We start from the raw sequence: 27,170 nt of genomic DNA, 5'->3' as shown, positions 1-27,170 counted from the left end.
CTTTCTTCCACCCTCCCACACTACTATACATGCATAACATATAACCGTTATATATTCCACACTACATATTTTTAACAATATATGTCCTCAAGACATTACTGTGGTTTAAAAGTCAATATTCTTTCATATTTGCCTATATACTCTGTTCATTGCTCTTCATTCTTCCTTCTGGTTCTATACTACCACCTGGGGTCATTTTCCTTTAGGCTGAAGTACTTCCTTAAGTATTTTTATAGCACATGTCTGATGGTGCTTAATTCTCTCAACTTTTGTCTGTCTGAAAATGCCTTTAGTTTGCTTTTGAGAATATTTTTACTAAGTTGGCAATTCTAAGTTGGCAGACCTTTCTCAGGAGTTTTAAGACTCTGGCTTCCAAAGTTTCTGCTGAAGTCAGCCACTGCTCCTTCAAAGGTTATGTATTTCTCTCTGGCCGTCTCGAGAATTTTCTGTCTTGGGTTTCCAGCATAAGATATTCTTAAGTGTGCCTTCTGGTTTTGCTTTTACTCCATAATGAATTTGCTGAGTTTTACGAATAGGTAGGTTCAAGTTTGTCAACAGTTTTGGGAAATTCTCAGCTATTATTTCATCAAATATTGATTCTGCCCCATTCCCTTTTATGTCTGGGACCTCAGTTACATGTATCTTTAGGTTGTGTTCATCATGTTTCTCATGCTCTTGGCTTTTTGTTTAGTTTCTACATTCTTTTACTCTTTGCTTCCATTTGAATTTTTCTGTTGGCCTATCTGCAAACCTAATCCTAGCTCCTGCTGTGTGCACTCTGCTGTTAAACCCACACAGTGAGTTCTTCATTTCAGATTTGAGCTGTTACTGCAATATTCTTTTCAAACAGCTTTATTGAGGTTTCACTTACAAACTGCAGAATTCACCCATTTAAGGCAAACAAAATTTTTTTAGTAAATGTGTTAAGTTGGGCAGCCATTAGCACAATTCCCCCCTCTTTCTTCTTTAAGAATATATTCTGGTTGACATCTAAATTGAAATTTAAGTCAAATACAAAGGAAAGAGACATCACTAGCTTTGCCAATAAACCTGTCTATACGCTGTTTATCCAAAACTTTTAAGCAGGCAGAATGGCCCCCTTGTAACTTTTAAAAATTGAGATATAATTCCTATATCATAAAGTTTACCTTTTAGAGTATACAACTCAGTGGGTTTTAGTATATTCACAAAGTTGTGCAATCATCACTCTTAGCTAATTCCAGAACATTCATTTTCATCACTCCAAAAAGAAACCTGTACTCACTAGCAGTTATTGCCCATCCTCTCCTTCCCCGGCTCTTAGCAGCCACTAATTTACTGTCTCTATAGATTTGTCTATGCTGGCCATTTCATATACATGGAACCATATAATATGTAGCCTTTTTGTGTCTGGCTTCTTTCACTGAGCATGTTTTCAAGGTTCACACTGTAGGTTGTATGAGTATTTTTTTAATGGCCAAATAGTATTCCATTATATGGACATTTTATCCAGTCACTGGTTGATGGCTATTTGCTTCCATTTGGGGCTATTATGAAAAACCATGCCATGAACATCATTTCTCCTGGTTATAAAGCTAGGGGTGGAATTGCTGGGTAAGTATTACTAGTTCTATGCTTAGCTTTTTGAGGATCTGCCAAAGTGGCTGTACCAGCGATGTATGTGTGAGTTCTAATTTATCCACATCACTGCAAACACTGATTGTCTGTCTTCTTGATCACAGCCATCCTAAAGGGTGTTTTTAATGGTTTTTGATTTACATTTCCCTAGAGATGGGAATACCAGACCACCTGACCTGCCTCTTGAGAAATTTGTACACAGGTCAGGAAGCAACAGTTAGAACTGGACATGGAACAACAGACTGGTTCCAAATAGGAAAAGGAGTACGTCAAGGCTGTATGTTGTAACCCTGCTTATTTAACTTATATGCAGAGTACATCATGAGAAACGCTGGGCTGGAAGAAGCACAAGCTGGAATCAAGATTGCCGGGAGAAATATCAATAACCTCAGAAATGCAGATGACACCACCCTTATGGCAGAAAGTGAAGAGGAACTAAAAAGCCTCTTGATGAAGGTGAAAGAGGACAGTGAAAAAGTTGGCTTAAAACTCAACATTCAGAAGACGAAGATCACGGCATCTGGTCCCATCACTTCATGGCAAATAGATGGGGAAACAGTGGAAACAGTGTCAGACTTTATTTTTGGGGGCTCCAAAATCACTGCAGATGGTGACTGCAGCCATGAAATTAAAAGATGCTTACTCCTTGGAAGAAAAGCTATGACCAACCTAGATAGCATATTGAAAAGTAGAGACATTATTTTGCCAACAAAGGTCTGTCTAGTCAAGGCTATGGTTTTCCCAGTGGTCATGTATGGATGTGAGAGTTGGACTGTGAAGAAAGCTGAGTGCCAAAGAACTGATGTTTTTGAACTGTGGTGTTGAAGACTCTTGAGAGTCCCTTGGACTGCAAGGAGATCCAATCAGTCCATTCTGAAGATCAGCCCTGGGTATTCTTTGGAAGGAATGATGCTAAAGCTGAAACTCCAGTACTTTGGCCACCTCATGTGAAGAGTTGACTCACTGGAAAAGACTCTGACGTTGGGAGGGATTGGGGGCAGGAGGAGAAGGGGACAACAGAGGATGAGATGGCTGGATGGCATCACTGACTCGATGGACATGAGTCTGAGTGAACTCTGGGACTTGGTGACGGACAGGGAGGCCTGGCGTGCTGCAATTCATGGGGTCCCAAATAGTCGGACACGACTGAGCGACTGAACTGAATGACTAATAATGTTAAGCTTCTAGGTGTTGATTGGTCCTCTGTAGATCTTCTTTGGAGAAATACATATCTAAACCCTGGTTCATTTTTTGGTTGGGTTGTGGGGTTTTGTCTGGCCACACACCATGGCATGCAGGGATCTTAAGTTCCCTCACCAGGGACTGAATCCATGCCCGCTGCAGTGGACGCAGAGTCCTAACCACTGGACCGCCAGCAAAGTCCCCAGCTGGGTTGTGTTTTTATTATTGAGTTTTAACAATTCTTTATATATTCTGGATACTAGACCCTTATCTACAACCTGTATTTAAAACAGACCTCTCATGTCCGTTTGCGGTCAATTCCCACTCCCAACCCTGTTGTTCACTCGCTCAGTCATGTCTGACTCTTCGTGAACTCCAACCCTAGTAACAGGCAACCACTAAGTTACCGCTGCTGTTTCAGGTAAGCCCACCTTTTAATGAAATTTTGTCTAAGTATTGTGTCATTGTGGGACGTTTCACTCTGCCTTTTGGTGGCCCTGGGCTTAGCTTCTGGCATGTCACGTAGAGCTCTGGAATTCAGCAAATGTCCTGGGAGAAAGCCAACAACTTATTTAAGGTGTCTCAGGTTTCCAGTATGTCGTCACCAAGGACCATGTGTTTTCTTTTACCCAGAAGTGCCCCTCTGCATGGGCTAAACCCAATCTTCAGTTCCTGGCCCAGAATCAGCAAATACTCCCTAAGGAAAAAATGGCCAGACCATCAGTTTACCTCAGAAAGGCTTCCTCTTCTGAAATCCAATTCATTTAGTCATTGCTTCCACAGTTTTCTGATGTTTAAAAGCAGTATTGAATTTTTGGTATTTTAAACCAGTTTTTTCTGGTAGTTGCAGCAGGAGTGTTGAGTTGATGTGACCTAATATATCCTACTCATCAATTATATTAAGCTTTTAAGACTTTATATCCTGTCAAGCAAGTTTCTTTTCTTTCCCTCTCCTTCCAGATATATGTTGGCTATTTGGGGAGCATACTTCTTCCACATTTATATTTTAAATCCATTTATCTGTGTCCCGCCCCACCCCCCCAAAAAAAAACCCTCTTGGGATTTTGTTGGGAAAATATACTGAATTTATAAATTACTTAAAACAAATGAAATTCTTATAACTTTTACATTCTCCATCCACAAACATGGTATACCTATCCATTGAGTAGGTTTCTTTTAGGTTCTTTAATAATATTTTGTACTTTTCTCCATCAAGGAATTGCACATACTTTATCAGGTTTTATCCCAAATACCTTAGAGATGATCTTTTAAAGTACTTTTTAAAAAGAATAGGTAATGTATTTATGGTACAAATTTCCAAAAGCTCAAAAAAGTAACACTGACAATTCTCATCCATTTTTCTGTCACCCAGTTTTCTTCTAGAAGAAATGAATGTTATCTATTTATTTTTAATGTGGTTAATGTTAGTATATAGTTCAATCTTGTATCTAGTAAGCAATTGAATTTTATTATTTCTAATCAGATCAGATCAGTCGCTCGGTCGTGTCTGACTCTTTTCGACCCCATGAATCGCAGCACACCAGGCCTCCCTGTCCATCACCAACTCCCGGAGTTTACTCAGACTCACATCCATCAAGTCAGTGATGCCATCCAGCCATCTCATCCTCTGTCGTCCCCTTCTCCTCTTGCCCCCAATCCCTCCCCAATTTCCTCTGATAGAAAAGCATCAGAGTCTTTTCCAATGAGTCAACTCTTCACATGAGGTGGCCAAAGTACTGGAGTTTCAGCTTTAGCATCATTGCTTCCAAAGAAATCCCAGGGCTGATCTCCTTTAGAATGGACTGGTTGGATCTCCTTGCAGTCCAAGGGACTCTCAAGAGTCTTCTCCAACACCACAGTTCAAAAGCATCAATTCTTCGGCGCTCAGCCTTCTTCACAGTCCAACTCTCACATCTTTTTTATATATGTATCATCTACAAAGGAGAAGTCACTTGGTCCATCTTTTTCCACTCCTTATTTCTTTTACTGATTTTACTGCATTGGTATAGGATACCTCAAATACAGTAGTTATGTAAAATAGCTGAGTAATGGCTGTGATAGAAGGCAATCGTATTTTGCTTCTGACTTTAATGAGGGCTTGTTTCACATTTATTTATGAAATTTGCTGTAGGTTTTTGGCAGATGTCTTTGTTGGGTTAAAAAAAAGTTAACCTTTGATCCCGTTTTGCTAAGAATGGGTACCGTGAAAGTTTTTGTAAGTTATTTTATGTACCTACTGAGATGATCGTATGGTTTTCCCCTTTAATCTATTAAATGTACTGAACTGCCCCCTCAAGAAAAACAAGATAGTCTCAAATAAACACTTTTACCCCAAATTGTTATTTATTTTCATGAGAGGGGGAAAAAAGAACCTTTTATGATAGTGAAAATATATTTTATTTTTTAATACAATAGCTGCCAGCAATATACTGGTTCCAGAGAGAGAAAAGAAAAGACAAGCATTCTACAATAAGCTTTCATTTTCCTTTTCAAGTAATTAAAAAAAATGCTTCAATTCTGTTCAAGTTTATGATTTGGGGGAGTTGACATTTTTTTCCATAATAAAAGTATAATTTTGAAAGCCCCAACCTTGGTAATTTGTAAAGGATGGGATAAAAATAATGATACAGTATAATAATGAATGTTTCTCTCTCTCTGAATCAAATACTGATTATAACCAGTGTAAGAAATTGGTTAATCAATAAATTTGATGAAATGTGTATCAAAATGTTCATGAAAAAATACATTTCTATTTCTTCTCATTTTTACCATGTAGATATTTTCTAAATGGATTATTTTAAATGCACAGAAATAAAAGCTATCTACACGCAGCTCTAAAGAGATTCAAAACAACAGAAGTAAATGTGCCTAAATTCTAAAGTCAAACAAATGAGTGTAAGAAATAAATGTCAGAAACCTCTTCATTGTATACAGATTGCTCAAGGGTTTAAAGATAGTTGTATAAGCCAAAGTTACCAAGAAATAAAATCTTGTATGAATTTTATCACAAAAGTCAACAATCTTGGTAAAAGGAAATAACAGAACTATACAGAAAATCCACATCTATATTTTTTTTTAAAGGGAGAAGTTATATCAACTGAAATAGTAGACAGCCTTCCAAATGTTGAACACAAAAATTTCTCAGAACCCCTTGGAAACTATAAGATCTTCCATTCAGACTCTTATCTTGTTTAAGTGAAACAAAAGGGGTTTAAATGAAGGGGAGAATGATTCAGTAGTTGTAGAAATAATATCAGACTATTTCTATTACATCAACCCATACACTACATGAACTACCATGAAAACTTTTCATGTCCCAAATTTCCCAAGACTGTAAGCTATGATTTTTCCACAAATGTAAGATGGGGTTAAAAAGGTATGTTCTAGGGTCATCTTTTTTTACTAGCTTTTGTCCATTTGCCAATCTCAATCTCAATCTCATCTAACTTTCCTGATAAAGTAATAAGATCTGTCTTTCTACAGAAACACAACTCTGCCTTCATCAAAATTATAACAGATAGACCCTCCCCCTTCCTTGGATATCTAGAGAGACAGCCAAGTGTAATCATGGGGTACATTTTTTAAAAAGAAGAGAATAAATATCCAAAGTGGCAAACTCTTCACAACTGAATTTCAGAATGTGTTCTTCATCCCTGTTTTGAGGACTGTAGCTCTTTCCGCATTAGCCCTCTACTCTGCATCACTTAGTCCACCATTCACTTGAAACAGACGCCCTGCTTCGCCTGAATTATGCTTTAAGCTATGAGGCAAGATTCAGTATCACCTGACGCCAAGTTGGTCCTATGGTAAAAGTAAGTGAAAAGTGAAGACGGCTGTCTGTGTACTGGTGCACAAGTGATGCAATTCACCCATGGAAGCTGCTGCCACAGAATTTCTCAATATATAACCTGATAGTGCTTCTTCCTGGAACAAGATAAGTCATCATCCAATACTTAATTACAAAATGGTGGGTACCCTAAATTTGTTCAGCAATAAGGAGTTCTAAAAAAGGTAAAGCAAAGAAATCTCCCTGAGCCAAATGGATACAATATGGAGTTTTTCTTATCTTTCTACACCAAGCTAATTACTGATAGATTTATATAAATGCACAATGCTTATAAAAAATCAGGCTGCCTTCCATAAAGCCAGTGTTTACTAAATGTTAGCATATCATAGGAAAAAAACATTGCTATTTTAAAGAAATATACTTAAAATTTCCAAAAACAGCCTATGAGAAATAGCACTTCTTAAACAAGTTAGGTATAAAAATGACCAAAAACATTACTATAGTCACAACCAGTCTTTGGAGTAGTACACAGAAAGTCATTTTTTTCTTTTTTAAGTGAATAAATACCTAGCAAACTTTTATTTTCATCAAGTTTATCCTCCCTTGTTACCACACAAAAAATTCCTGGTTTAGGACTTCAGTTTAAGAAACAAACATGCAGAGTGCTATTCCTCAATGTAGCTTCAGAAAAATTTAATTGAAGGAAATGCAATGATTGAGATTAGGCAAAACTGCAGTAAATATGAAGTCACCATCACAACTATAATTTAGTCCAAAAGGAGTGAACCATACCTTGCCTGAAGTCTAACAGTAAATGGGATGGAATAATAACCTGTTTAATCTTATTTTTAATATAGGATTTATACTGCACTCTTTAGATTATCAAATATGCTTTATAAACAAAACTCTACTTGATATGTTGACAAATCCATGCTATCTTCCTTAGGCTAACTTTTACATTACTAATCATTGCACTGCTAGAGCTAAATGAACCAAATATCAGTGTACATAGTGTTGCTCAGAAGATCTACAGACAGCAAGGCTGATGCTTACCTTAAAAAAGAGCACTTTTACAATATAGGAAGAGAGCAATAATGTTCCAAATGAATGGCACTGGACAGAATACATATAACCAGTAACATATTTAGACTGAGCGTATCAGGTGCCCATTGGTTTCTCTTATATTCATAATATGCTTGAGAAGATCTTGAAAATACCATCCTTCCCTCTGAACTTCCAGCTTCTAAGTAGTGTCAGATAGTATCATTAGTATGAAAGAAAAATGCTTTTAGGCAAAAGTAAAAATCCATGTACAAAGTAAAATAACAAAATCTGCACTGACTTTTGGTAGAAAGCACTCTTCTCGGGTGGTAACATCCTTTAGTACATATCCAGGATAGACTAAACTGAAATAGAATACTTTGATACAGTAGCAATCCTTTCATATACTCTTACTAAATATTATAAAATTCCAAAAATACATAAATATTCCTTGTACCATGCATTATGCACCAGTTTGGGCCTGACTGAAGGGGTCACGGTTACTATTTTTTAAATTTTTTTTACGGTTACTATTTTAACAGTTGAACAGTGCACCTCAAAATTTCTGTCATCGATACACAGTGAATGGACTCCAGGGATGAAGGCTCCAGAGAGATGGCACACTACCTTTAAACTACCGTTAAAGTGAAAGTTTGTGATGGAGTGTCTCCAAATTGGAGGAGAGGAGGATACAGGCTAGGGGATATAGGCAGGGTAAATGAATTTTAAAATAATACTGCTTAGGAGTATATATATTTCGAGAGAGCTACTATACCTTGTCTATCCTTTATCCTAATCTGGAATAACTGCATGTTCGTGCCAAATAAAGTTTCTACTTTCTAGGAAGAGGAGCAGTCTGTTAGGGAAAGTATGTTCTTAGTCAGGGGAAGATGTGAAGACGCTTCTCTCATAAGTGCTCTTTTATTTGGTAAGTCTCTTGGCTACATCACTGTATGCTATTTCAACCTCCTTATCACTGGGGCAGGTGTTGGTGAACTCATCCCTACTGTAGGCATTAGTTAGGTATCTCCAGATGCCAGTCATTCCTTTTGGAATATCGAAGTTGCGGTATTTTTTTGCCACCACCTAAAATACAAAGAGATCAAAAGTTAATGTTTATATGCCATGTCTTATAAACCAGACATGTATCTGATTTTAGGGCAAATTAATTCCGTGAACCTCTCAAAACTGCCTCTACTTGAAGTCTGTCCCCTTCATTATAACTAGACATTTAAAATAATGATAAGGACCGCAAACCACACCAGAAATTCAGAAGTGTGGTGGTGACTGCAAACGCCTGCCTTTACCAACAAGAGAAACAGTCAAGTGCAATCACTGGATAAATACTTTAAAACATACACAATAGTTTAGGTCTTCGGTCCATTTTTTGATTGGGTTGTTCTGATGTTGTTAAAAATCATGAGATGTTTGTAAATTTTGGAGACTAATCTCCTGTCAGTCACATCGTTTGCAAATATTTTCTCCCAATCTGTGGGTTGTCTCTTCATTTTGTTTGTTTCCTTTGCTGTGCAAAAGTTTTTGAGTTTAGGTAGGTCCCATTTGTTTATTCTTGTTTTTATTTCCATTATTCTGAGAGATGGATTGAAAAGATATCGCTGCAAACACACACACTAGTCGAGACCTGTTTTTCTTGACCTTGATCTTTAGTGCACAGCACAGTGTTTCACACACTGTCACTTGTGTTAGCCGCTCAGTCGAGTCCGACTCTTTGTGACCCTATGGACCACAGCCCGCCAGGCTCCTCTGTCCATAGGATTCTCCAGGCAAGAATACTGGAGTGGGTTGCTGTGCCCTCCTCCAGGGGATCTTCCCAACTCAGGGATCAAACCCATGTCTCTTATGTCTCCCCACTAGTGTTACCTGGGAAACCCAGTAAATGTAGTCACACAATAAATGCTCAGTAAATATTTTCTGCCTTGCAAAGAAAAAGCCAGGTGATCAAAGAACAAAGTTTGATGCTGTATGTAAGTGTAGCAAGCACTTTAAAGTTACCTTGAATTTTTATGCAGTCACAGAAAAAAATTTTTTCCATTTCTCATAGGCATTGATTTTAATACACAATTTTCCATTTAATACACCTTAGGGTGTTTCACCTATTGCCTAGACAACATTAAGTTACACTGTTTGGAGGTTCTAAATAGTGAGTGTCAGAATACCAGTCAAGTTTTACACACAGGGGGAGTCCTGTCTTTGTAAAAAGGTATCAGGTTTAAGAGCAACGTGACCCACATCCTGCAGGCCTACCTTGACAATGTGCAGCTTGGGCAGCAGGTTGCAGTCAGCTAGTGTCATTTCATTGCCATCCAGAAATTTACGTGTGGAAAACTTAATGTCCTCCATACTATTCTCATCAATTTCATCAGGGAGGGGAGAATTCAGATATTCATCTAGTTTCTGCAGTGTTTTCAAGAGACCTCGCTCCAAAGCTGAAAGAAAGATGGAAATGCTATAAGAAGGAAAACCACCCAATCCCCAAAGTCTTACTTTGAAGTAAGACTTCAAGAAGTGTTACTCCTTCAGTCAGTAACTGGTCTCGCTGACACTGGGGTACAAAACAGACAAGGTTCCTACTCTCCCGGAGCTTATTTATTCACTTGGGGAGGAGAGATGAGACAAATTTACAAGTAAAACTACAGATAAATATAAAAACAAGTATGATCATTTCAGATAATGTCATCTATAAACATTTGTTAATAACTAAATGCCCCATATACAAACGCATCATGGCCCAACACAGTTGATGTCTAAACTGGAAAACAAAACAAACAAACAAAAATGGATGAGAAAAGACAAACCTATTATTTCAAATATAGAGAAGAAAGTCTTGCTGAGACAGAGATTCTTGCCCTCAATTTTAAATCCTGCTCCTATAAAAATATTTGGATTTATATCCATGAAATGTGTTAAGAAACACCAATTCAAGTAGAGAAGCCTGAAGTTTCTGCACTGCCTTAATATATACAAGAAGCCAAAAATAGCACTATCTTATAATAATATGAAAAACAGAGAGCAGATGAGAGTTCAATTTACAATACTGAACTGGAGCCCTCTTCAGGTTTCCCTGGTGGCTCAGACGGTAAAGCGTCTGCCTGCAATGCGGGATACCCAGGTTCGATCCCTGGGTCGGGAAGATCCTTTGGAGAAGGAAATGGCAACCCACTCCAGCACTCTTGCCTGGAAAATCCCATGGACGGAGGAGCCTGGTAGGCTACCGTCTATGGGGTCGCAAAGAGTCGGATACAACTGAGCGATTTCACTTTCAGCAAAATAGAGTTTGTTGCTGTCTATTCACTAAGTCGGATGTGACTCTTTGCAACCCTGTAGACTGTAGCCCACCAGGCTCTTCTGTCCATGGGATTTACCATGGGATTTACTCCATTACTAATGGAGTGGGTTACCATTTCCTTCTACAGAGGATCTTCCTGACCCAGGGGTCAAACCTGCATCTCCTGCACTGGCAGGTGGATTCTTTACCGCTGAGCCATCAAGGAAGCCCGCAAAATACATTAAGATGCTAAAATTATTATAATTCAGAGAACAGTAGCATGCAGCCCCTCTGTATATTTAGAAAGTCAAGGTCGGTGACCCTTAGCAAAGAGGGGATGGGAACACCATTAGAATGGGTATGAAGTAACAAAGACAGACCCTTGCTTATCCCTTTTTAAAAAAATTTTTTTTTTTACCTTTTATCTTCTCAACCCACCTGTATCTCCCACCCCCAGAATAGATGAGTTCACAATGATGAGTACAGTACATGTACTTGCCATAAAAGAAAGTTAAAATCATAAGGTGACACTCTGTATTACTTGTAAGTTTGAATAAAGTTGGATCCATTACAGAAAAAGGGAAAGCTTTACATGCTATATACTAGATATTTCACCAGCAACACAAATGTCCAAACACAACACTTGCTCCAGACTGCTCCCCCCAACTCATCCCTTGATCCCTTCAAAGCAGTCCAGACAATAGATGGTGGTCTTAGGTAGATGGCTGTAGGTATAAAAAGGGTTTAGAAGTACATAAGAGATAAAAACCTTCTGAGCTTGGAAACCAAGCTGAATATGGAAAAAGGACAGAAGTATTCAACAAAACACAAACTGAAGCCCTAGTATATGCCAAGTTTTGTTCTAAGCGTCATTAAATTCACTACTGAATAAAACATAAAAGGTCCCCACTCTCTGAGTTTATACCTGGGAAAATGAAAGTGGTATAGAGAAGCTGATCAACAAAAGACTCTCATGGTGATCCCTTCAGTGGGAGTGTGGAGTCTTATTCCCTGGACCACCAGGGAGGTCCCTTCAGCTTTTTTTAAGTGGAGGTGTAGGTTATAGGGTATGCGTGCATCCAATTTTAGTAGAAATTGATCAGTTTTCCAAGTTCAGCACAGCAAGCAGCAGGTATGGACGTTCCAGTGACTTCACAACTTCAACATTTGGTATAGTCTCTTTAATTTTAACCCTTTTTGAGGATGACAGATTTGGTTTTAATCTTTTCCTCTTTATTGCCTCTTTGGATATCTGCTTTTTGTAAAGTGCTGTTTGCTCAGTTTTCTCTTGGACTATCTGTTGTACTGACTTGCAGTTTTTTTATATACTGCAGATGCAAATTCTTTGTGCTTCCATGTATTACACATTCCTTCTTGCTTTTCACTTGCTTAATGATGACTTCTGATGAACATAAATCACTAAACCTAATGTAGTCCCATTTATTTTTTTCTTTTATGATCAGTACTTTGTGTTCAGCTTAAGAAACCTTCTGTTCAGTTCAGCTGCTCAGTCGTGTCTCTCTTTACAACCCGATGGGCTGCAGCACACCAGGCCTCTCTGTCCATCACCAACTCCCAGACTTTACTCAAACTCATGTCCATCGAGTTGGTGATGCCATCCAATCATCTTATCCTCTGTCAGCCCCTTCTCCTTCTGGCTTCAGTCTTTCCTGGCATCATGGTCTTTTCCAATGAGTCAGTTCTTCGCATCAGGTGGCCAAAGTATTGGAGTTTCAGCTTCAGCATCAGTCCTTCCAATGAATATTCAGGACTGATTTTCTTTAGGATGGACTGATTGGATCTCCCTGCAGTCCAAGGGACTCTCAAGAGTCTTCTCCAACCCCATGGTTCAGATGCATCAATTCCTTGGCACTCAGCTTTCTTTATGGTCTAACTCTCACATCCATACATGACTACTAGAAAAACCATAGCTTTAACTAGACAGACCTTTGTGGGCAAATAATGTCTCTACTTTTTAATATGATGTCTAGGTTGCTCCTAACTTTTCTGCCAAGGAGCGTCTTTTAATTTCATGGCTGCAGTCACCATCTGCAGTGATTTTTGAGCCCCCCAAAATAAAAAAGTCTGTCACTATTTTCATTGTTTCCCCATCCATTTGCCATGAAGTGATGGGACCAGATGCCATGATCTTAGTTTTCTGAATGCTGAGCTTTAAGCCAACTTTTTCACTCTCCTATTTCACTTTCATCAAGAGGCTGTTCAATTCCTCTTTGCTTTCTGCCATAAGGTAGTGTCATCTGCACATCTGAGGTTATTGATATTTCTCCTGGCAATCTTGATTCCAGCTTGTGCTTCATCCAGCCTGGCATTTTGCACGATGTACTCTGCAAATAAGTTAAATAAGTAGGGTGACAATATACATCCATGACGTACTCCTTTCCTGATTTGGAACCAGTCCATTGTTCCATGTCCAGTTCTAACTGTTGCTTCTTGACCTGCATACAGATTTCTCAGGAGGCAGGTAAGGTGCTCTGGTATTCCCATCTCTTGGGAATTTTCAACAGTTTGTTGTGATCCACACAGTCAAAGGCTTTGGCATAGTCAATAAAGCAGAAGTAGATGTTTTTCTGGAATTCTCTTGCTTTTTCGATGATCCAATGGATGATGGCAATTTGATCTCTGGCTCCTTTGCTTTTTCTAAATCCAGCTTGAATATCTGGAAGTTCATAGTTCACATACTGTTGAAGCCTGGCTTGGAGAATTTTGAGCGTTACTTTGCTAGAGTGTGAGATGAGTGCAATTGTGCAGTAGTTTGAACATTCTTTGGCATTACCTTTCCTTAGGATTGGAATGAAAACTGACCTTTTCCAGTCCTGTGGCCACCGCTGAGTTTTCCAAATTTGCTGGCATATTGAGTGCAGCACTTTCACAGCATCATCTTTTAAGATTTGAAATAGCTCAACTGGAATTCCATCACCTCCACTAGCTTTATTTGTAGTGATGCTTCCTAAGGCCCACTTGACTTCACATTCCAGGATGTCTGGCTCTAGGTGAGTGATCATCATGGTTATCTGGGTCATTAAGATATTTCTGTGTATTCTTGCCACCTTTTCTTAATATCTTCTGCTTCTGTTAGGTCCATACCATTTGTCCTTTATTGTGCCCAACTTTGCATGAAATATTCCTTTAGTATCTTTAAATTTTCTTGAAGAGATCTCTAGTCTTTCCCATTCTGTTGTTTTCTCTATTTCTTTGCATTGATCACTGAGGAAGACCTTATCCCTCTTCTTGTTATTCTTTGGAACTTTGCATTCAAATGGGTATATCTTTCCTTTTTTCCTTTGCCTTTCTCTTCTCTTCTTTTCTCAGCTATATGTAAGGCCTCCTCAGACAACCATTTTGCCTTTTTGCATTTCCTTTTCTTGTAGATGGCCTTGATCACTGCCTCCTGTACAATGTCATGAACCTCTGTCCATAGTTCTTCAGGCACTCTATCAGATCTAATTCCTTGAATCTATTTGTCACTTTGAACTGTGGTGTTGGAGAAGACTCTTTAGAGTCCCTTGGACTGTAAGGAGATCCAACCACTCCATTCTAAAGGAGATCAGTCCTGGGTGTTCTTTGGCAGGAATGATGCTAAAGCTGAAACTCCAGTACTTTGGCCACCTCATGCAAAGAGTTGACTCACTGGAAAAGACTCTGATGCTGGGAGGGATTGGGGGCAGGAGGAGAAGGGGACGACAGAGGATGAGATGGCTGGATGGCATCACCAACTCGATGGACGTGAGTTTGAGTGAACTCCGGGAGCTGGTGATGGACAGGGAGGCCTGGCGTGCTGCAATTCATGGGGTCGCAAAGAGTCAGACACGACTGAGCGACTGAACTGAACTGTATAATCAATCATAACGGATTTGATTTAGGTCATACCTGAAAACCACTAGTGGTTTCCCCAACTTTCTTCAATTTAAGTCTCAATTTGGCATTAAGGAGTTCATGATCGGAGCCACAATCAGCTTCTGGTCTTGTTTTTCCTGACTGTATAGACTTCTCCATCTCCAGCTACAAAGAATATAATCAATCTGATTTCCGTATTGACCATCTGGTGATGTGCATGTGTAGAGTAGTCTCTTGTGTTGTTGGAAGAGGGCGCTTGCTATGACTAGTGCGTTCTGTTCGCAAAACTCTGTTAGCCTTTGCCCTGCTTCATTTTGTATTCCAAGGCCAAACTTGCCTGTTACTCCAGAAATCTCTTGACTTCCAACTTTTGCATTCTAGTCCCCTATGATGAAAACGACATCTTTTTTTGGTGTTAGTTCTAGAAGGTCCTCACAGAACCGTTCACCTTCAGTTTCTTCAGCATTACTGGTTGAGGCATAGATTTGGATTACTGTGATATTGAATGGTTTGCCTTGGTTATCTAAAGGCAAATTATGAAGCTATTCTCCATTATCTTCTGGAAGATATTTTACCAAGTATATTTATATCTCTAATCCACTTAGAATTGATTGTGTATAGAGGGATGTTTTTTGACTCTGCATTCTGTTTTTTGTTCTATTTGTCTATCCTTCTGTTAATACCACACTGTTTTAGCTACTGTACCTTTACAACACATCCTGATATCAGGCAGTATAAGTTTTCAAACACATCTTTCTTCAAGATCATCTTGACTATTCCTGGCTCCTTACATTTCCCTCATAAACTGTAGAATTAGCGTGTTAATTTACATGTGTGTAAGCACACGTAGATACACACACAAACTGTTGAACTTCTGAATGATCTATAGATTCAACACAACTTCAATTTGAGAACTGGCATCTTTATAATTTTGAGTGTCCCAATCTATGAATATCATTTTTTTTAAATTTTATTCAGTTTTATGAAATTAAAAGAGATTGCTTCTATGTTTTCTATGCAGAAGTCTTGTCCATTTTTGTTAAGTTTATTCCTAAATATCTGATATTTTTTATTGTATAAATATTTTTATCACATTTTCTAATGCTTCTTGCTAGCAGGCACAAATAAAACTCATTTTTATAATAGCCTCATATGCAATCACTCTGATAATTCACTTTTTTTTAATTCTTAGGGTGTGTCTGTAGATTACTTTGGATTTTCTACATTTTTGATTATATTAAGAATAATGACAAATTTATCCCTTCTTTCACAAGTCTCATATAATGCATTACTTTTTCTTGCCTATTATGCTGGTCAAAACCACCAATACAATGCTAATAGAAGTGGTGACAGTAGCACTGTGTTCTAGTTTTGGTTTGAAGAGGAAATCTTTCACTATTCCTCTATTAAGTATGACTTTTCTGTGGATTCTCTGTCAGATTAGGGAAATTCCTTGCTATATATAGTTTATTTTTTTAAATAAACATTTTAATAGTATTAAATTTTATCAAGTACTTTTTCTGCATCAATTGAAATAATATCATAGTTTTTCTCTTGTATTCTATTATTGTGACAATTTGAATAGATTTTTTTGAATGTCCAATCTTCCATTCCTGAATTAAACTCAACTTGACTATATATATGATCTTTTATCATATTGCTGGATCTGGCATATTTTGTTTTAGACTTTTATGACTGTTTGAGAGAGACTGGCCTGAAAGACTCCTTCCTTTTGATGTTTTTCTATCGTTTGACCTTAAAAAGCAAGCTCAGACGTATTTCCTCTTTTCTGTTTCCTGGAAGAGTATATGCAAGACTGATGTTACATCTTCCCCAAATACTTAGAAGAGTTCATCAGTGAAGCCATCTTTGTGAGACGGTTTTTAATTATAGATATAAGAGAATTCACATCTTGAATCACTTCTTGTAATAATTTTCTTACATGGTACTCTCCGTAAATTTATGCAAGTGTTTTCAAATTTATAAACATAAACATTTTCATAATATCCTCCCCAAATCATTTAAATGTAAGATCTGTAGTAATTCCCTTTCATTGCTAAAAATGGTTATTACCTTCTTTTACTTGATTTTTCCTGTGAAGAATTTATCAATTTTCTTATTATACTTTTCAAAGAACTTTTAGCTTTGCTAATCCTCTCCTAGTTTTCTTCTATTTCATAAAATTCTATTCTTTGAGTATCTCATTCCTTCTACTTTCTTGGGTTTAATTTGCTGATCTAACTAAATCCCTAAGGTGGATACTTTAAGGTTACCAATTTTTAGCTCTTTTTTTCTAATATACAGATTTAGAGCTATAAATTTTCCTCTAAAGAAGCTTTGTGTGTGTACACTCAGTTTTGTCAGACTCTTTATGGCCCCACACACTGTAGCCTGCCAGGCTCCTCTGTCCATAGAATTTTCCAGACAAGAATACTAGAATGGGTGGTTACTTCCTACTCCAGGGGATCTTCCCAACCCAGGAATTGAACCTGCATCTCTTGTGTCTCCTGCACTGGCAGGTGGATTCTTTACCACTAGCACCACCTGGGAAGCCCAAATGATAGCATATAAGTTTAGACGTGGTATATTTTCATCATATTATTCTTCAACCCATGGGTTATTCAGAAAGACACTGCTTATTTTTCAAACATGTAGAAATTTTCTAGCTGTACTTTTGCTACCAATATCTAGCTTATTTTCTTTGTGGTTGATATGATGTCAATTTCTTTCGGAAAATTTTTCAGATTTGCTTTATGGTTCAGCTTTATGGGTTTCCCTAGAGGCTCAGAATACCAGACCACCTGACCTGCCTCTTGAGAGATCTGTATACAGGTCAGGAAGGAACAGTTAGAACTGGACAAGGAACAACAGACTGGTTTCAAATCGGGAAAGGAGTAAGTCAAGGCTGTATATTGTCACCCTGTTTATTTAACTTATATGCAGAGTATATCATGAGAAATGCTGGATAAAGCACAAGACGGAATCAAGTTTGCTGGGAGAAATATCAATAACCTTAAATATGCAGATGACACCACCCTTATGGCAGAAAGTGAAGAAGAACTAAAGAGCCTCTTGATTAAAGTGAAAGAGAGTGAAAAAGTTGGCTTAAAGCTCAACATTCAGAAAACTAAGATCATGGCATCTGGTTCGATCACTTCATGGCAAATAGATAGGGAAACAATGAAAACAGTGACAGACTATTTTTCGGGGCTCCAAAATCACTGCAGATGGTGACTGCAGCCATGAAATTAAGATGTTGCTCCTTGGCAGAAAAGTTACGACCAACCTAGACAGCATATTAAAAAGCAGAGACATTACTTTGCCAACAAAGGTCCATCGAGTCAAAGCTACGGTTTTTCAGTAGTCAGGTATGGATGTGAGAGTTGGACTGTAAAGAAAGCTGAGCACCAAAGAATTGATGCTTTTGAACTGCAGTGTTGGAGAAGACTCTTGAGACTCCCTTGGACAGCAAGGAGATCCAACCAACCTGTCCATCCTAAAGGAAATCAGTCCTGAGTGTTCATTGGAAGGACTGATGCTGAAGCTGAAACTCCAATACGTTGGCCACCTGATGTGAAGAACTCACTCACTGGAAAAGACCTTGATGCTGGGAAAGATTGAGGTGGGAGAAGAAGGGGGCAACAGAGGATGAGATGGTTGGATGGCATCACCAACTCAATGGACATGAGTTTGAGTAAACTCCAGGAGTTGGTGATGGATAGGGAGGCCTGCATGCTGCAGTTCATGGGGTCGCAAAGAGTCAGACACAACTGAACTGAACTGAACTGAACTGAGTGGCTCAGATAGTAAAGAATCTGTCTGCAGTGTGGGAGACCTGGGTTCAATTCCTGGGTTGGGAAGATCCCCTCGAGAAGGGCATGGCAACCCACTCCAGTATTCTCACCTGGAGAATCCCCATAGACAGAGGAGCCTGGCAGGCTACATAGTCCACGGCGTTGCAAAGAGTCAGACACGACTGGGTGACTAAGCACACACACACACATCAGCTTTACAGTCAATTTTGTGTTTCATGTGCATTTGAAACACAAGGGTATATTCTGCAGTTTGGGGGCACTGTGAGATTAAATTTATAACATCAGTGAGATTAAACTTGTTTACTGTCTTATTCAATTCTTCTATATTCTCACTGAATTTTTCTTTTTGGCAGATTCTAACAGTTACTAAAGGAGTCAGTTAAGATCTCCCACCAAGATTGTGGATTAGTTTATTTCTCTTTTAGCTCTGTCAATCTGGTTTATATATTTTGAGGGTGAAAGGGAAAGTCGCTCAGTCATGTCCGACTCTGTGATCCCATGGACTATACAGTCCATGGACTTCTCCAGGCCAGGGTAGTGAATTTATTTATAAATATAAATCTAGAGTTATTTTATTTTCTTGGTAGATTGATCTTTTTAAATCATTCTGAAACATGTTTCATTATCTCTAGCAATGCTTCTTTCCTCAAAGTCTACTTTGTGCAACGTCTATATAGCTTTACCATCTTTCTTTTGGTTAGTATTTACACTGTTACATTCAACTTTCCTGGGTCTGATGATCTGTCTATCTATCTGTGTGTATTTCAAATGTGTGTGAAGGGGGAGTATTTCTTCTTGTACAAAAACAACTATTTTTAATCCTGTTAGCAAATTTTGTTTTCTACTTGGGAGTATCTGAATCATTTACATCTAAACAAACTTTGGTTTAGAACTGCCATCATACATTTGTTTTCTATTTGCCTATTCTTGTTCTCTTCTACTTTCTTGCCTTCTTTTGGATTAATTAAAAAATACATATTATTATTCATTTCTCCCTCACTCATGTATTACACATTTTTTTGGCTAGAATGTTTCCTTGACTTACTAAAGCTTAATTATAACTTTTACCATTTTCAGGATAATACAAGAGCCCTAGAACACTCTAACTGTATTTAACTGCCTTCCTGTCTCACCTGGGCTTCCCTTGTGGCTCAGCTGGTAAAGAATCCACCTGCAATACAGGATACCTGGGTTCAATCCCTAGGTTGGGAAGATCCCCTGGAGAAGGAAAAGGCTACCCACCCCAATATTCTGGCCTGGAGAATTCCATGGACTATACAGTCCATGGGCTCGCAAAGAGTCAGACACAACTGAGTGACTTCACTTCACTCACATGCTACTATTGGTTTTTCTATTAATTTGACATATATTTTAAATCTCAGAAGTTACTACTGTTCTATACAGACAGTATTCATTTATATTTTGTAATATATTTGTACTACTTTTTGGTTTCTCTTCCTTCCTACATCTCTGGGTATTCATTTGAAATCATTTTCCTTCTGCCTGAAAAGCTACTTTTAGTAGTATTTCATTTAGTATGAGCCTGCTAACATGAATGTTTGGTTTCTGTTTATTTGAAAATGTCTGTTTTGCCTTTACCATTTAAAATTCATAAATAAAAAACAATCATTACTTTCTTATTGTTCAGTTGAAAAACTTGATGAACATATGTTAAGAGAACTGATTCTCAGAGCAGTCACAGGACATAAAGTAGATATTATCCTATCTTATAGATACTGAGATAAAGGAGAAGAGAATTTGCCCTTTCTCAACATCAAAGAAAGGAGACATCTGACATCTTGGAATTTGACTTGTTACAACTCCCTGAATATTATAAAGTGAACTGTAAATTTCAGAGGCTCATAGAGGAGGCAGTAAGAAAAAGCTGACTAGTTAGCAAGTATATGGATCCAGAGGATCTTCCTGACCCAGGAATCGAACCAGGGTCTCCTGCATAGCAAGCAGATTCTTTACCAACTTAGCTATCAGGGAAGCCCTTATATGGCTCCAGGGCTGTAAATATAAGTGTCAGATCTTGAGGCAAAAATAAAATACTTGGAAGTGCTTGCTTTCACTTTTGAAGATTCAATATGCTTCTGTCAAAAGCAGTGAATACAGAATAAATACACATTAGATACAAGGACTTGTTCTTTGATCAGATTACAATGAACAGGATAGTGGCCTACAAGGAAAGATAATAAGGAATTCAAACACTGAAATAATGTCTCAAACGGCACTTGAGTGGCATGACCAGTCTAAGCAAGTTTACGATCTCTGATCTGCTCTAAATAAATCCTTTTCCTGAATTAATTCTCAAAAGTACCCAAAAGAAAAATAAAATATCCTAAATTTACAAGGTCTCTAATGTACAGTGTTTACATTTGTAGCTGTAAGGCACTAAAATTCAGAGGCTAACAGAACACTACAATTGCTGCCCTGTAATTTTGGACTTAGCAAAATACCTGCAATGAAGTCGACTTGCTGTACTCGGCCAGTGTTAGTGATTTTTCATAGTTAAGAATGCTGGAATAAAGGGTGTATTAAAGAAAACAAAGAAGGATGAATTAGTTTGATACAATTTTTATGTAACAATATAAGGAATGGATAAAAATGAAAAATGAGGTAACGAGAACTAAAAAATGAGGTAACAAGAACTAAAGAACATCATTTAATAAACATAATAAAGTTTTGAAGACAAACCATCACAGAGGAATTTGAAGTTGGTTAAGATGAAAATCTCAAGGGTAACCACTAGGAGGCAGTAGCAGGCCATCAGAAAGTAATTCCTTTCGTGCTGCTGTATGGCGAAACAATACAATATTGTAAAGTAATAGAAAGTAGCTCCTTTCATGTTGCTGTACGGCAACACCAATACAATATTGTAAAGTGATTAGCCTCCAATTAAAATCAATAAATTTATATTAAAAAAAAGAAAGTAACTCCTTTTTTAAGCTCCTTGTCTTTTGTAACTAATAACAAGCACTATTATTCTCTAATACCCCTACTGTACTAATGCTGTATCTCTAAGAAGGTATTTCAAAAGTTCTCAAAAAAAAATTACGAAGTACAACAGAGGCTATACAAATCATTTTTAAATTTAATTGTGAAAAATAAAAATATTAACAAACACTCTCACAAACACACAAACACACCAGGATCAGAAGTGTGGGGATATGAATACCTTCACGGTGGGATGATAAACTGGTATAGTCTTTGGAGAACAAAATCTTTTGACCTATTTGAAATCTAGCACAAGGACATCAGAGGCAGCACAGTTTGTCATAATGAAAAAACTTGAGGCACTCTAAATGTCAGTAGTGAAATAGTTAACCAAAAATATCCATATTATGGAATATTAAGCAGCATTTCTTAAAGTGAGGGAGATCTACACTTTGAAATGGAAGTATTTCTACCATATAATACATGATAAAGACAACTGCTGTGTGTGTACACACACACACATACACACACAAATACACATTTAAGTACAATATGTGTGCACAGAAAAAAGAAGGAGACATCCTAACTGTTGGGGAACAGGTTATATGATTGACTCAAAAAGGACACTGAAGTTTTATTAATTTCTGTACTATTTTAACTTCTTCAATAAGCATGAATTACTCTATGAATTGTGTAATTTGAATGAGTAAGAACAAGGCAGAAGGCATTAACTATAACAAGACAATTTCTGTTACAGAAAAAGAATATAATTTATAGTGAAGAAAAAAATTATGTGCACTTACATCAATAAAACTATTTTAAAGCTACTGCTAGTTTTAATAAAGAGGTAATCTTACACAAGCAATTTTTAAAGATCTGGTAACATGTTGGCAGAAAACAGAGAGAGGTATTAGGTACTTAAAAACGATTAAATACCCAATACAGTTTCACTGCTACAATGATGAACAATCATCCTCTATTTCACACACTTTTTGGTGGAGGGCAGGCAGCACAAGAGAGGAGGTAAACAGGGAGGGAGAATAAACTTTGAATAAAAAGGAACTAATCAGAACCTAAAGATTCCTTGCCTCCATTTAAAAATGGGAATTGAGACATTATGGAATATGCCTCTGAGGATATAATGGCAGATTCATCATTGCTAAATTCACTGACCTCTTAAGAATATTATAAACATCAACAGACTAACAAATTATCTATGGGTTACACTTGGGAGCTTAATAAATTATATAAATTAAGGACATCACAGAATTGGAAAAAAAAAAGTGTGAGATCTGGGACAGGTCATACCTAACCCAACCCATAAAAGTAATTACCCATTAATTTCTCCTTTAATGTTTCAAAAGAAAACACAGTTACTCTCGGTCACCTTTACATGTTACTAAAGAATTATATGTTTTATCTATCTATGTTTCCTTTATTTTATTCTCTAAATCTTTTTTATTTACTCTGTACCCTGATATAAGCGTTGGCCCTTCTGTTTCACTAGCCCAACTGCTAAAGTATCCAAACATCTAATCCCTTACATAGATAGAAGTAGGTCCTAAAAGGCCTTAAAACTGTCCAAACACACTGAATTTTGTGAAATGTTTAATAGGTTTTAAAAACCAATCAAAGACTTGCCTACTTTAATTTACCATGTAAAATAAAAAATCTATCAATGTATATGTAGGCTGTTTATTATTTGGAGGAATAAGAAGGTAGATCATTAAGGCTTATTTAAGGTATTTAATTGTACTAAACAGACAGATAAAAGACCTGCAACAAACATACACAAGGGAGACCCAGTAAGCTCCAAAGTGATTTGGAATACTGTTTTCTAAAGTCTCATGGCAGTGTGGGGGGAAGTTGTTTGGCAACTGGAATTCTTATTTACCAATAGGTAATTTAATATAAAAAGCCTTCTAAGTTATGCGCGGTATAATCCACTATGTTGTTTGTTCTTATTGGTTACAGCATTCAAAGGACAGTAAATGTAGGTGGCTACTTAAGACAGGAACAAATTGATAGGAAAAAATAGAATACAAAGTTATACTTAAGTGAGTCACTTTCTCCCCTAGTCTCCTCCCCCATTCCCAGCCCTCAAAGCAATTTTTTTTTAAAGCAGACACATTTTATTTCCCTCTCCTCTTTACCAAGCATCAAAAGAAATTTCAACCACCCTCTAGTTTCCAAGAGCCACATTGAGAAATAAAAACATTATGACTTTAAGAGAGTTCATAGAACAAGTTCATAGAAGATGTTCAGCAAGAACATCTGGGTGTACAGAGAACAGTCACCTGCAGGAAGGAAGGTAGAACAGAGGAGAGATACTGTCTCTGGATAGGAGGGGCCCCAGTGAACTGTTTACTCAGTGTATAAAAGACTCATGCAGAACCATTAGTCAAAAAAAAAAAAAAATAAAGACAATTACTAAGGAAAATTGCTCCCTAGCTACGGCAGCTACTCAAACACATTTAATAGATGTAAGACAGGCCTGAGCACTAAAGTTTTTCCTTTCCCTATAGAAACACGATTTCATGCAGTGAATATCATTCCAGAAACCACTGAAATTCAATACTAAATTGTAAAATGCTGCAATTTAAAAATTTAATAGTAATTTTTAAAAGCCTGAATAGCTTGGCAATCTACCCACCGAAATAACAGAAGGAAATCGGCAAATGTGTCAACTTTTTAAAAGATGTTTATTCTTGCTCAACTGGCACTGATATTTTTTCCCTTTGGTATTCTTGCTCATTTGGGGCCATAAACTCCACCCAAAGAACCCCACCAAAGCTACCAAACAGTCTAAAATTATGATGGATTATATATAGTGTCTTTAGGAATTGGCGCTTTGGTAATTACTGTTACTTTTAATTAAACACTAATGCTCTCTCTATATAGTTTTTGGCAGAAAGAACAATGCTTAACATCCCAAAGAAAAGGCGAAGTGACTGAACGGTGTTGTTAGGACAAGGTTCATTCAATGGGACCTCTTTTAAAGAGACTTTCCTTTTACTATATGTAAGTTTGCTAAATGAAATAAGACAGTGTCCTTTAATAAATAAAAGAAGGAGGTAGCATCTGCACTACACAAACCATTCTCACCAGGAAAATAGGACTTGAAGTGAAAACCTTAGTTTTAGCATACAGAGACCTTTGCAAGGCTGGTGTGTCCAAATGCTCTCTTAGAGCAACTCCAAAAACTCCAATTAACCATAAGGGTAATTAGCACAAAAATCCACCCAGGCTGACTTTAGGTTCCTGGCACCCAACAATAGTTTAATTAAGCTATATCAATCTATTCCAACCACTACAACCACCCAATCCATTGTTTCTGAGACTGTAATTTTCTGTATAGCTCCCTTCATGGTAACTTCTCAGAAGAATATAAGAACAAATCCATTCAATAAATATTTAGTCACACACCCACTTTATGCTAGGCACAGTTAATCAAAAAGAAACAGAAAAAGAACAATTTAAGGACTTACTCTGGTTTATCATCAAATCTCTGATCAACTCTGAAAGCTAGTTTTTAATACTTTAAGGAACGGCCTCCAAAGTAATCATTTATAATCACTGTCATAATAGGGTTTTCTGATCTTTGTTCCTATTTTTGTTTTGTTTTGTTTTGGAGGTTTTTTGGGGTGTAGGTAGGAGGGACTGGTTCTACATTGCTAATTCAACCACTTGTTTTTTTTTTTTTTTACCTTCATTAGCCTCTGGCCTGGAATTCTTGATATATGCAGAGAATTTGGCAAAGATGTCCATTCCAGCAGTATTTGATTCTGGGTGTTTTGGTGAAAGCTTTAAGTACCTAAATGAAAAATGTAATAATGGATTATACAGCCTCCAAAGATATATTAGCATAAATACTCTCAATCAAACCATTGTGATAGCAGTTACTAGACATCTTTTAACAGTTATTACCCTAAGAAATGCCATCACCAGTTTTCCACAGTACTTTTAAGATGTACTTTTCCTTAGGAAACAAAGTTCTGCACAGTGCTTTTGTTCACGTATTAATATTCTTGGCATCCAAAGGGCATCCGCACCCCATCTCCATTTTATAAATTAAAATTCTGGGAAAACAGTCTACTTGTTCAGAGAGTGGTGCCAAGTCAATGGGCGTCTTAGTAAGAGAACTCTAGAGCAGAGCTGTCCAAGAGAACGTTCTGTGCTGACAGAAATATTATATATCGGAATTGTCCAATATGGTAGCCATTAGTGACTTGTGGCTATCCAAATAGGAATCTAAATTAATCATAATAAAGTTAAAACTCATTTCCTCAGTTGCACTAGCCACATTTCAACTGCAGAGCTTTCTCAGATAGGAATGCCAAACAGACATCTTTGGTATGCCATGCACTGAGCCAGCCGTGTACAACAGTGCCACAGAACCCTGGCAGTAGGAAAAGAATCTAGACTGGCCAAATTTAGGTCAAGGACAAAAACAGCAGGAGGCCGATCATTCACTTTAGCCCTACATTCAGGATTTTCCAAAACTTCCCATATACGAAATACTGTAAGGGTAACACTGAGCAACAGAAAAATAAGACAGAAGAATTTTTCTAACAAGTGCTCTGTTGTGTTATTATAAAGTCTTTCTACTATGAGAAGAGACATTTCATGACACAACAACTTTTTTAAAAAGACACACACGTGTATTTTATATACTTAAATTTCAAATACATATACTTAATTTTTATTTCTTCCTTAAATTGGAAAATATACATGAAAAAGCCCAATTCTTTACTTTTCCCTTCAGTAGAGTTTGCAGCAACTCATCAGAACTAGAGAAATTCAGACTCTTAGCACCACTTTAGGAAAGACTGTTCTATTCTTAAAAGCCCTGCAAAACTTCCCTGGAAAATGGACTGGGGCAGTAAAACTACAGAAAAAAAATCTTACATTGAACTAGTTATTCAGATTTATTCATACATTTTAAGATGCTTTCTTACCACTTGTCTTTAAATTGAAAACAAAAAATTTTTAGGAAAAAAATTTAGTCCAGTTGCAAGTTGTAGTTTCAGGCTAGTTTTTATAGTCATATTTTTTATGTTTACCATTTTAAATTCAAGAAAAGATATCTTCTAAATTAGACATAGTACTATACTGGGAAGGAGAATATAAAATATCTATTGAATACCTATATGCTCAAGTTATTTCCTTTTTAATATCTATTTTTAAGCTTGAAAGGTTCTTTATAATTAGAAGTTAAATTACCTACATAATGAGCTTTTCAGTGAATGATTACAGTAAATAAATTTCACCTGAGTGTATGTAATGTATATGTGTGTGATGTGTGTTTATATATAAATATACATATATAACATGTTTTTTTTCCTGTTAACTACAGAAAACTTTATCATCTCTCTCTCTTTTTTTTATTCCCCTCTGCCTGAGCTGAAACAGTTAATTCCAGCTTCAACATCCCTGGATTTCCCTTGACTATGAAAATAACCAGCCTGTAGTTTAAATAGTTCCACCACTTTTAATACAGTACCTTCATTGACTCATTCCAAAGAAAATATAGTGCAAGGAACAAAAGCGTCTCTTCAGTACACCTATGTCTTCCTCTAGCCAAGTTTCCAAATTTACTCTTCTTTTCCCCAACCAGTATTTAAGAGTACCTACTTTTTCTAATGAA

General features: G+C 37.1%; 1 protein-coding gene across 2 annotated transcripts in view; it reads right to left on the bottom strand.

Annotated features, from left to right (window-relative positions):
• Positions 1–5,120: 5,120 nt before the first annotated feature.
• Positions 5,121–27,170, bottom strand: part of CLIC4 (CLIC family member 4) — a 78,442-nt gene continuing 56,392 nt past the window's right edge. For both annotated transcript variants that reach the window (XM_086328623.1, XM_086328627.1), the window contains 3 exons: positions 25,231–25,337; positions 9,893–10,074; positions 5,121–8,713 (listed from right to left, as the gene is read on the bottom strand). In XM_086328623.1, coding sequence (XP_086184749.1) covers positions 8,549–8,713; positions 9,893–10,074; positions 25,231–25,337 — 454 coding nt within the window. In that variant the 3' untranslated portion in view covers positions 5,121–8,548. The remainder of the gene's footprint in view (positions 8,714–9,892; positions 10,075–25,230; positions 25,338–27,170) is intronic.

The sequence above is a fragment of the Bos grunniens genome, chromosome 2 (genome assembly GCF_055505025.1).
Source record: "Bos grunniens cultivar Pamir isolate PY7600 chromosome 2, Bosgru_T2T1.0, whole genome shotgun sequence".
NCBI lineage: Eukaryota > Metazoa > Chordata > Mammalia > Artiodactyla > Bovidae > Bos > Bos grunniens.
This window is presented reverse-complemented; position numbering and strand designations above follow the sequence as displayed.